Source organism: Drosophila suzukii, chromosome 3, assembly GCF_043229965.1.
Source record: "Drosophila suzukii chromosome 3, CBGP_Dsuzu_IsoJpt1.0, whole genome shotgun sequence".
Taxonomy (NCBI): Eukaryota; Metazoa; Arthropoda; class Insecta; order Diptera; family Drosophilidae; genus Drosophila; species Drosophila suzukii.
In genome coordinates this window covers 79,007,267-79,019,658 of record NC_092082.1, presented here as the reverse complement: position 1 = coordinate 79,019,658, position 12,392 = coordinate 79,007,267, and the positions used below count along the sequence as shown (strand labels likewise).

Genomic DNA, 12,392 nt, shown 5'->3' with positions numbered 1-12,392 from the left:
AAATTTTGACCAACAGAAGTAGAATTTTTAACTTATTTATTATGATCCTTATTCTTAAAACTTAAATTAATTGGATAGTTTTCTTTTTGAAGATTAATATGTAAATATTTTTTAAGTTTGAATATAGTATTAAGAACCTTTGTTGGTTTTTTTTTAATATTTCTGACCAACATATACAGATGATAAAAATAAGTAAATTTTTTTTTTAATTTTTTCACCATGGAGGCAAAAACCAAGCACAGGTTTAAGAGCATTTTAAGATTTCCTAAACGTTCTTTAAGCCACCCCACTATTATCTCGACCGCATCTGTACGTGTATGTGACATGGAGATTAGCATAAAGATGCGGCCAGAGAACAACTGGCAAATGGAAAGTTGTAAAAGCAAACACCATTAAGCACATCAACTGGAAAATGCCGAGAAACTCATTTCATCTATGACACAACACGAACCAGAAAGCACCACAACAAAAAAAAAAAAATGAAGGCGAATAAAAATCAAATTGGACACAGGACAACAAAAACATGGAATGTCCAGCATTTCGGGTGACCAGAACTTGTAATATAAGACAAACAAGGGGAAGGACAATAACAAAATGTTGTTCTTTAAATGGCACAAAATGTTTTCAAAGCTTATTTTTCATTTGCTCGTTGCGCCGCACAACAAAAAGGATATCGAAGGATATGGCCAGGACACAGCGCAAGACAGCATAATGTGCAGGCGAAACAAGGAGGGCAAACAAAAAATTTACAAAATATAAGAAAAATAGCTGAAGAGATAGTGAAACACCAGCAGCAGAAGCAGCAGCTGGAAAATGGGTATGGGGGGGGAAAAACTGGGGGGAAAATCGGGGGAAAACAACAACCAAACAACCAAACAACCAACGACAACGAGCGGCAAATAAAAATAAACAAACATGGCAAATAAAATGAAAACAAAACTCCATAAAAATGTTTTTTCTGCCCGACGAAAAAGTTAAACATATAACAAGCGAATGTTTATGCACATGCGAAGAGTGGCCATTCCCCAGCTCCAGCTATTTTCTATTCCAATCTAGCTCGTTTTTTTTCTGCGTGTATTTGTGTGTTTTTTTGCAATTTCCCAACAACCTTATACCCTTTTTCCCCCCTTCACCCAACTGACATTCCATTCTATTGCTTGATGTTTTTTTGCAGTTTACTGCAGTTTTTACAACACAAATCGAAATTGTCATCCATTCGCTCAATTTGTCGTCTTGGGCGCGACCTCGTCAACACACCCCCACCCCCCACACCCACTTTCACCCCCCCAATGCAAAATCACCCACCCCATTGCCACGCCCACCCAGCTCTTATGCATGTGTACCGCCCACTTGCTTGTGAGCATCTTTATGCTTGGTTACACAAATGCCGTAGAAACCATTTCGCTCATTTCTTTTCCCTCTATTTGCTGCTTTCTTTTTTGCCCCGACCAACCATCCCGCTATCTTCTATTTTTGCTAGTTTGCCAATCTAATGGCAAAAAACAAAATCCAAGAAAAAAGCATCCCGAACTTTGCTCTGATCCTTTTTATACAGAACACACACTCACACTCAACTTGTTTGCAAGCGTAATGAAGCGGAAATTCGCTGGATGGCATATGTTGGGAAAAAGAAATTAAATCAGAACTCACCCGATGACCCTCCACGAAATTGTGCCCCCAGTGACATCAGAAATTGCATCTCGAAGTCTATGTCTTCATTCAGATGCATATTGTCGTCGGAAAATTGATTTATTATTATTTTTGAACAGGACATAATCGCTCTATTTCAGGAGTAATTCATATATTGTTAAATCGCATCATATAATATTAATATACACCCATGATTAAGATAATACAATATAATATTGATGCAGACCCAAGATAAAGATAATATAATATAATTATAATATAGACCCATGATAAAAGTTTGTGTCTATGAAACTTCAGCCAGACAGGCGTACAAAGTCGATTTACAAATATTATTTAAATTAAGACGCTTCTCTTAGGTTACATTAACTAATAAAGTCTAATATTTATAATTTTAAACATTGAAATATTTCATAAATAAATTCAAATTTATTAGTTTTATTTTTTTTTAATTTTTTATAATTAATTTAATTTTAATATTCCAAATTAAAGTTCTAAATTTATTTAAGTACCTAATTTTATTACATAAATATTTCTAGTTAAAAGGTAGATAACCTTACATATTAAATATTTATTTGATAAGAAGAACAATTAAATTCAATTACTCAACTTCTACAATGCCGACTTTAACAATAATATCAAAAATTCACCTAAAGATAATATATAAGCCGAAATGCCTATGCTATTTAAGCAGCTTAATTAGTCAATTACAAGTTGTAATTAAGCCAAACAAGAACTTGAAATTGAAATTGCACGAAACCATGTATGGCAAAACAATAACAGGCTCTTTGCAATTATTGGATTATGAACATTCCGGCCGGGCGATTGTCTTTACGTAGAGACACAATATGCGAAATTAACAAGTTTTCAGTGGATAATTGTGCATTAAGCCATCGCCATCCCAAAGGGCATGGTCCTTCGGAGCAATCACGTTTCGATATCCTTGAAAGTAACTCGATCTCTGCCTGCTGAACTCCATTCGACCCAATGGGAATACATAAAATTACGGCGGAAATAAAAGGATTTTCCTTGGGTAAATGCTCTTTGGGCCATGTCAGCGACGATGATAATATAAAGTTTGCACAATTGCCGCCAAGACACTCAACGACGTCATTAACAGGCTGGCGCCAAGGGAGGAGTTTCCAAGGGGTGGGGGAGGGGTGTAGATAGGTGGAAAATTGTGGGTGGAAAACTGCTCCGAACTGCCGCATTTCGTATTGTTTAATGGCCAGCAGGCGCGACAGGCGCATGGAAATTATGGACGACTTTTGCCCAACTCAATTAATGAAAAGTAAACATCCTGGGCACAAAGGATTCGCAATCCAACAGGGCCTGAAAATCGAAGGGGGTATGGGTTGGTGGTCCTTGGTAATGGTGGCATAAGGGTCAGAACACAATGCAAAATTAATTAGCTTACTTCACTTAAGCGCTGGCAATTTGAGTGCATCCTATTTCCCCCAGAAATCCCCATCATCATCATTATTATCATCATCATCATCATCATCAGCTTCATGGCAGTTGTCCTTGTCGCATCCTTCGACTGAATTTTGCGACTGGCATGCCGTAAAGTAATTTGCATTTCAGGCTAATGCCATTTGCATGCGCATATTCCGATTACAATTTAGTTAAATTTGCCGCCTCCCTTTGCTCCAACAACGATGTCCTTGCCTTTTCTAGTCCTGAAATTTTCAACGAGCAAACTATTGACAATGAACTAATTGCTATTGTTGCCGTCTGGGGACATATTTCGACTGCAAATAAACTCGTTCCTAAAGCGAAAGTCACTGCCAGAGATAGAGACAATGATAGAGAAATGGGGGGGAGATGGGAATATGGCTATGTAGGGCCCAAGGCAGCTTTAACTGCAGCTCGTTTGCTGTCATCGTTACACTCAAAAAAAAAATCACCATAAATATTAGAAAATCGCCCGTGATTTCAAAACGCCATTGAATTAAGAAATATTTTCTTGATTATAGAAAAAATGCCTACAATTTAAGGAATTCGCCATAATTTTTTTTTTTTTTGTAATGAAGAAGAGGAAGAATCCCATTTTTTTCTTCAATTAATGGCGAATTTTTCTTGATTTTTTTTCTTGAAATAATGGTAAATTCTTACTTAAATTTAGGAAAGAAATATCCATATTTTAAGAGAAAGTGACTTTTTTTTATACATTTTGATGGTGGTCTAGCTGGTAAAGACGTCCGGTCAATAAACAATCGAACAAAAGTACCTGGTTCGAGCCCACGCCACGGCAAGTGTACCCTTTGTTTATTTATTTATCTTTTTTTTTTAATTTATGTAATTTTTATTCTTATTAGTTTCACTTTTCTATTTACCAAATTGTTTAAACGGTTGTTAAAAAGGTTTAGATTAGAATAAACGTTATTTGTATGCGTAAAGCTGGACCAAAAGCACCTTAGCCCTCTTTAGTCATTGTATGACAAGAAGCACGCGTGGCCGAATGGTTAAGACGTCTTGCTGTGGTGTGAGCAGTTGCGGGTTCGAGTTCACGCCGGGGTTGTCTGAGGTAAGGATTTTTCCATTTGTTATATTTATTTATATGTTTATAAAAAGTATTTATATAAAATAAATCTTTAATAAATTCAGGTAAATATAAAAATTTTCAGACTGTAGTATTCCCATGTAATAATTGCCATTAAAATTAGAAACGGTTTTATCCATTTAAAATTCAACATTGGTATACACAACCAACCAAATTCATCAAATGTAAGGTGTAAAATGTAAAATGATGTAATCTTACATCATAAATATTTTTTTTTCTTATTTTAATAAATTTTTCCTTAATTTTAAGGTTTTTTACCATACATTTAAGAAAAATTTGTCATTATTTCCAGAAATGGCAAACCATAAATTCAAGAAAATTATTTATTTAAAATAAAGGTGAGTCGCCGTTGGATGAAAATCATAGGCGATTTTCTTGATTTAAAGGCGAATTTCTTGATTTAAGGGCGATTTTTTTTTTGGGTGTATGCCCCGATTCCAGCTACATCTCCAGCTCCTCCTTCTCCTGCTCCTGCTCCTCCCGCCCATTTGGCCACTCAAATGTCTCAAGAGTCTCGCCGTCCTGACTGCCTCACTGCATCCCAATCCCCGGCAAAAGTCTGCCCGACACACGCCACACTCTCCAAATCGCAAACAATTACTTTTTGAAGTAGTGCAAAGGCCCCCCTTTCTGTAGTCTCCTCCACTGAGCCACTGCATCACCTGTGCCACTCACCTGCGCCACATTGATCTAGCCCCATGCCAAATGCCAGATAACGAACCATCGATGGAATGCCTGCAGCTCGAACTTCTGACAGGACGCATGGACACAGTGTGTGTAACGTGATTACGAGTGGGTTGGTGGACCTGGAGGTGAAGTCACCAGTGTGGAGGACTCGGGGCGCGTTGGGAACCCGGAACAGCGACTTACAGGGGTGTCACCGAAAGCTCCAACCGCTTAAGAGCATGCTTAATCGACTTGTCGGGATTCCAGAGATACTTATAGGTGTCTTTTAAATATATGTCAAATTTATTGTAGGAAAAAATAATTGTAATAATCAACTAATTAGCAAATCATGTTAATTTAAATTTAAATTAAATTTTAAGAAGTTATGCAACCGATGATATTATATTTACTTTTAAAAAATATACTGCAATTTTTATGAATTGTTTTAATATTTTCTTAATTTTTTTTAGAAATTCCATATTTGTCTAGGCCTCAATAATATATTTTGTCTTTTTAAAGGCAGTTTAAAAAGTTCTTAAAATGTAAAACAATTAATTAAAATGAATACAATTATACTTTTATAAGTTACGAATAATAAATGTATGTATAATAACATAATACTATAAAAAATATTTAATATTTATTTTAGTGCTAAAATATTTGATAAAGCGTTTAAGCGAGGAAATCTTCCTGCTGTCAATACTTGTGTGATAGAAATTCAGCTTCCCTTATTTCTTACGACCTTTAAAATATAGGTATTTAAAATTGCCAAAAGACCTTCTGGCTTCCCCAGTTATTATCAAAAGAATATTGCATAAGCTTACTTCCCCCTTCTGCAGTATTCACTGTACCTCCAGCCACCGCCTTTGATGGCACACATCCCACACACCAGCTTGGTCTAGCGTTGCCGACCTGAGAACTTTTCCCAGCAATATTTTATAATTAAAATTTCAAATGCTCGCTGGAGGGAAGAAAGAGACGGCTGAGCATGGGGCAGAAAGAGACGGGGCAAAGCGGCAAAGTGAGCAACAAAGCGAATTGAGTCCGGGTTCCGGAGATCTCATTGATATTGGCAAACGGTGGGTTGGTTTTCCCCTGGAAAACCCAATCCCCCCCTCCACCGATTTCCTACCACGCTTTTCAATTGCAATTGCTGTGCTCTTGACTGCCGTTGGGGGAAAATCGCTAGACGGTAGGATGTAGGGGTTCGAAATTGTTCTCCGGACACCGTGCAATATATAACTAAGTATTCAATATGCCCGATTCGATTTTATGGCCAGGGCACTTACCAAATAGTTGCCAGCCATTAAAACTAGCAGTTAGTTGGCCATAAAACGTAACTGCAAATATCTAAGGAATTTAACGATTCCCTTGAAATTCCGGTGGGTCACTCATCCCGCCAATCAACTGATAATGAACTGCAATCCCACCTGTTCTCACCTGTGAGCATGAATCAAGTACAATACCAATTACGAGGCTGCGAAATCAGGCTCCTGCGCTTATCCTTTGGCTCTATGGCCTTGGGCCGGGTAAACCCAACCAAGTTTCTCAAGTATTTATGAACTTTGTTAACAGGCCAAGAATTACAAACTTGTGAGCGAGCGAAACTTCTGAACTGAATGAGAAATTGTGTGCAAAAGCGACAGTGTTCGCTGCTTCCTGGTTCTGTTGCTCCTGAAAATGAATTAAATTGCCACGCCCACACACAGATACTCACGCACACACTTGGGGGGTAATAAAAGTTAGGGAAAAGATACTTTTTTCAGCTACGTAAGCAAAAATATACAGGAGTCCTAAGCATTACCATTTTTAAAAACTACCTAGGATAGAATATAAAAGACTCGTATATATATTAACTGAATAAAATGGGCAAGGGTTAAGAATTAAATGGTATATGTTTCATTTGACTTAGAATGAATATGAAAGATCGCGTAATAAATAAAAATAATAATAGGTAATTATTAAACCCAATAAATAATTATATTTTAAAAACAAACTAAGTTCAATCTTATGTCAATATCAAAACATCAAACAGATCATTAAAATATACGTAAATCGTTGTTAAAATAAATCAGAAATATTAAAATTGTTTTAAATGATGGTTAACGTATTTAAATTGTAATACATTTATAAATGAAGCACAGGTAACATATACTTACCTATATACCGAAAACTTGGTACTAAGAAAGCATGGTCCTGGTATTTTCTAAAAAAAATAGTTTGCATGATTTTAGTTTTCTGAATTATACTACTATCAATGTGAACTTACCCAGACATTTCTCAATGCTTGCCCACCGTGGAGTTGCCCTGTGAAAGGTGCACTAATTGCCAGCCAGTCGCCGGGACAAGTTTACGGCCAAGGTAAGGCCAAAGTTCAACGTGGCTCAAGTTTTTCGACCGTGTCACGCCTTCTTTTGGCCCTCTTCTTTGTGTGTGTGTGTGTGTGTGTTGAAGGCGGCTGCATGTGTGTGCGAGTGTTCTAGCCTCTTCTGAATTTCACCTTGTGCAACTTTTCCTTTGGTTGTACTCATTTTTTCCGCTTTGAGCTCTGCATTTTCTTTACAGCCCAGTGACGTCGCTTAAAGTCGCCTTAGTCTGAATTAAAACTGGTTTATTTTCCACAGGTTTAGGGCTGGATATTTCACACTTCCCCACGTTAATCATTAAAGTCTTATGAAAGTCGCGTAAACTACGACAGCCTAATTAAAAAGTTTACCTTCATTTTGTGTATAAAAGCGAACCGGAATAAATACCTCAAGACAGATAAAAATTGTACTTTATTCCTCACAGTAAGATTTAATCAGAGTCATAAAGTTAAATAGCTATTTCTTTAAATTGCTAATACATTTACTGATACATTGTTCGAATGGCACAGAAGAATTTATAGGACATTTGCAAGAACTGGAAAAATATTACAAAATCAATTTATTATCATAAAAAAAATCCAAGATAACTCACGGAACTCATGGTTTGTATAGAGACGTCCAGGAAAACTGTTGCTTTAAGGCACACAGGTCTTTGAGCTCTAAGGGCAATAAAAATGAGCATTTTTCGAAAACGCGTATCGGCTTCCATCCAACTCATGTCCCAGGCAGCAATCGACACACTTTCACTCTGAAAATATATGTTAATATATATTATTAATATAAGACCCACTGATAAACAACAAACCGCATCGATCAGCATTTGACTAAAAGAACAGAGCAGATATATTTCTATCATAGCCGATACCAGGATCAGCATTAGCTTTAAAAACTGCTCAGGACTTATGCCGACGGTCAGCCGGAATCCCACAAAACAAACTAGCACCGAGGATGCAGCAAAATTCAGAAGAAGCGGGATGCCAAAGACCTCGTTCATTACATCGGTGAGGCTGTACAGATTATACATTCATTTAAGATTACAACAAAATAATAGTATTAAAAAATCAGTTACAAAAAATAATTAAGGGTGATTTCGATTTGAAATATGTAATTAAAAAATATTATTAACCCAAGAACTTGGTTGTGATAAGAGATCAGGGACCGCAGCTCCTTGAGGTCCTCGTCGGCTCCCTCTTTGGATCCTGAGCAGGCTTGCACCTGAAATTCCTTGAGAGCCCGAGCCAGGCGGTTGAAGTGCATAATGACCTGCATGGCCACAGCAAAGATCATGAGATCTGCTGAGATGTGACCGCAGGTGGCAGTATACCCCCCCATCGTTTGGGCAAGGTAGGTCAAGTAGAATTTCCAGTTGGCCTGGTAGTCCCAAGGAGCCATGTTCACATAGGGCATAGTTTTCTTGGCATTCGGCGACTGCAGCAGGTGGAGAATGCTGTACTGGATGAGGTTAAAAAAGTTGTAGATTACCACCAATATAGTGTAAAGTCCGCCAAATCCCTTTGTGTAGCTATGACAGCGCTTCAAAAACTCCTTTACCGAATATTTCTCGTGATCCTTGGGACTCGGAAAGAAGGACTCAAGCTGCCTAACCAGATTAGTCATCTTTTTTTTCCGTAACAGCACCGAGATATACTTCAAACCCCCTACGGTGACAAAACCGATATAACTCAGCACCATGCAGGATTCAAGGAAGTTCTCATTGTTTCGGAACGAAACTACCACAAAAATGATCTCCTCGACAAGACAAAGGGTCATGTTGGAGATCTGAAAGGCGAAGTACATGTGGAACAGGATTCCCGGCTTCTTTTCGGGATTCGATGACTCGTAGGGCTCAAGCCCTACGGAATTGTAGAAAATCACGGCCAGCCTTAAAAAATCGTTGACCGCAGGATACTCTGGATTTGGCTTCTTGCGATTATCCTTTCTGAACAACTTAATAGCCATGTCGGATGGTATTCGAGTGCGAACTTGAGTTGGGGCAAAAAATGAACGAGTTTTTATAGGCCTAGCAATAAAAAAAATCAATTTCATTGAAGTGCACGCACTGAGCTTAAAATAGTAAAGATGCATTGAGTTTTTCAGGGGTGTTAGCCAGACTATTCTTAGATTACCTATTTGTTTTGAGTGTTTATTGAAAAGTATTTGGAAATAAAATATGTATATTAGAATTCCAAAACTAATTTTATATTATAAATTTGTTTTTTCGGTGTACCTGTAAATGCCCTGTCATTCACTTTGTAGTTTTCCTTAGTCATTGGTTTTTTTGCTCAAGAATGACGAGCATAGTTTGGGTTATAAATATTTCACAAGCCAAAGTATTTGGTTTTTTAATCTACAATTTAAAACCTCAACAAAAACTTGCTAAGTATTCTTAAAAAATTATACAAGTTATATAAAGTTCAAAAATGTAATAGTCATTCTTAAATGTTCATCAAAGATTAGTGGTTTTTCGAAAAACAAAAACGGTATTAAAATTTTGATTTTAATTTAACAATTTAAAAACCCTTTTTCTAAAAACAAACAAAAAAACTTATTCAACCATGTTAAACATTTTCATAAATTTTTTTTTGCAACATTTACTATCATTATTGACACACTGTTTTTATAGCGCAGAAAAACTTGTAAGTCATCCCCAAAAACTGCAAATAAAATTAAGTTAAAACACATTATATAAAATCTCTAGGAACTAACCATGCTCATGGTTTCAATGGAGAGATCCAGGAATATAGTCGCTTTTAGGCATACCGGTTTTTGAGCCCTTTCGGCCACAAAAATAAGCATCTTTCGAAAACGCGAGTCGGCTTCCGGCCAATTCATGTCATAGACAGCAAAGGAAACACCTTTGCTCTGAAAGTAGTGGAACGTTAGGTTTTATTAAAGACGTGGTAAAAAATTCTAGTAGACTCAGTTTACCGCATCGATCAACATTTGGCTTATGGAACAAAGAAGGTATATCTCCACCGTAGGCGATACAAGTGTCACCAAAAGCTTTCCAAAGTACCCAGAAGTAATGCCAACGGTCATCTGCAATCCCGCAAAACAGACGAGCATTGAACAGGCCACGAAATTCATCAGGAGTGGAATGCCGAACACCACGTTTATAACGTCGGTGAGTCTATAAGGTATGTAAAGTTAATAAGGAAGTCAAATTTATTGTTAAGAAGGTAAGTTAATTTGCTGTTAAGGCAAGAAGGGATTAGTTTTGTATGGATTTAGTATTGTTTTTTGATTAGTATTGATTAGTATTGTATGGTTTTAGAACCATATTGGATTTACCCAAGAATTTTGTTGTGATAGGCGATCAATGTCTGAAGTTCCCTCAGGTTTTCGTCAGCTCCTCCTTTGGAACCTGAACCCTCTCGCACCCGCATTTCCTTGAGAGCCCGGGACAAACGGTCAAAGTGCATAATGGCCTGCATGGTGGCGGCGAAGATCATTAGATCTGCTGAGATGTGACCACAGGTGGCCGTATAACCCGCAATCGCCTGCGACACATAGGTCAGGTAAAATTTCCATCCTTCTTGATAGTCCCAGGGAGCCAACTCAACGTATGGCATCGATGGCTCCGCATTCGGGGAGTTCATCATCCTTAAGATGATGTACTCGATGAGTTCAAACATGCTATTGATTGCCACCAAAACTACGTAGATGATTCCGAAGGACTTATTATACAGGTTGCTGGTTTTTAGATATTTGTTTACTTCATACTGCTCTTGCTCCTCTTGTCGGGGTCGTGGAAACATGGTCTCTAGCTCCTCTACCAGGTTCGACATATTTTTTTTCAGAAATATTAGGGAAACGACCTTGCCAAGGGCCGCGAATACAAACGCTATGCAACCCATCTGTATGCAGGAGACCAGAAAATTCTCTTTGTTCCGAAAGGATATAATTACAAACAATATCTCCATGATCACCACAAACACCAAGTTGATCATGTGACAGAGGAAGTAAATGTGGAACATAATTCCGGGCTTATCTTCAGGTTTCGAGGACTCGTAGGGATGTAGGCCAATGGTGTGGTAAAACATCACTGGCAGTTTAAAGAAGTCCTTGCTTTTAGGATACACATTGTTCTCCTTCTTTATGGGAATCTCCTTGAGATTCAGTAGTTTTTTGATAAACTGGACACTCATGTCGGTATAGATAGCTTTTCTTTGAGGACAAACTAAAAGTGTAATTGCTTTATATAGAAAATTAAAAGCACTGACATTAAATATTTGATTAAATACTTACTCTTGATTAGTTGTATGAAATAAAAATAACTTTATTATAATAATTACAAGGGACCAAATGAAAAATTGCTTAAGGATTGTTAGAATTATACAAATCCTAAATAAAAAAAATATCATTAAGCATTATTTTTTCGAGTGGAGTCCCTTGTTAGTTAATTGGCCCTTTTAGAACGAAAGCCCTTGGAGGATTACCAGGTGTCCTTTTATTGGCACAACACTCACAACCCAATAATTAGTGAAAACTAGCAATTTTCAGGGAATAACCAATTAAAGAGGGGATTAAAAATTAAAAGAAAATATAAAGATATAATGATCGATACTGCGCTGCAGGCGGCCACGTTGCGTTGCCATTATGTAATATAATTGGATATCACGCATACGCCCCGTGCAGCCCAGCCAAAAGTGCTGGCAGGGAACAGAAGGACGAGGACTCTTAAGACGAGGAAGGAAACGCACTTGAGTGCAGCTTATTTTCCTAGGCTTGCATAATTTACGAGCATTTTCATTGATGATGGCAAGCTGAACGGAAAAGGCAGGCGAGCAGCTTAACCCGGGACACTTTGGGCCAGGTAAAAGTCGGAGCAGCTCCTTGGAGGGTCCAGATGGGCGGGGCGGTAGTAGGTCGGGAGGTCGGGAGTCCTGGAGCTCTGGAGCTCTGGAGTCCTTGAGGAGGAGCGAGTGAGAGATACGCACTCTGCACACTCACAGCCACTCACTCGGATAGATACAGATTCAGTCACTTAAATTAGCCTTAAGTTGGCTGCAACGAGTGTTTTGCTTAGCTGCTTTGTGCACTCGGATAAGTGCAAAGAGCCGCCTGCTCGGCTCTGCTCTGCTCTGCTCAGCTCAGCTCCTTTTCCAAATACTTTTCCATCTCGTCCTGCAACAAACTATCAACTGCAC

General features: G+C 37.9%; 2 protein-coding genes across 3 annotated transcripts; both read right to left on the bottom strand.

The window, feature by feature from the left end:
- Nucleotides 1-7,694: 7,694 nt before the first annotated feature.
- Nucleotides 7,695-9,435, bottom strand: LOC108014115 (odorant receptor 67a-like). Of its 2 annotated transcripts, XM_017080140.4 has the most exons (4): nt 8,369-9,430; nt 8,048-8,249; nt 7,835-7,990; nt 7,700-7,777 (listed from the first exon to the last, which is right to left on the bottom strand). In XM_017080140.4, the coding sequence occupies exons 1-4, from the start codon at nt 9,325-9,327 to the stop codon at nt 7,724-7,726; spliced, it is 1,371 nt and encodes a 456-aa protein (XP_016935629.4). In that variant the 5' UTR covers nt 9,328-9,430; the 3' UTR covers nt 7,700-7,723. The 2 variants fall into 2 exon arrangements, 1 of the variants encoding a protein (XP_016935629.4); XR_010654423.2 differs by lacking the exon at nt 8,048-8,249 and having other exon boundaries at nt 7,695-7,777; nt 8,369-9,435.
- Nucleotides 9,436-9,815: 380 nt separating this feature from the next.
- On the bottom strand, nt 9,816-11,418 carry LOC108014116 (odorant receptor 67a-like). Its single transcript, XM_017080141.4, has 4 exons — nt 10,534-11,418; nt 10,171-10,372; nt 9,949-10,104; nt 9,816-9,896 (listed from the first exon to the last, which is right to left on the bottom strand). The coding sequence occupies exons 1-4, from the start codon at nt 11,388-11,390 to the stop codon at nt 9,843-9,845; spliced, it is 1,269 nt and encodes a 422-aa protein (XP_016935630.4). The 5' UTR covers nt 11,391-11,418; the 3' UTR covers nt 9,816-9,842.
- Nucleotides 11,419-12,392: the final 974 nt, after the last annotated feature.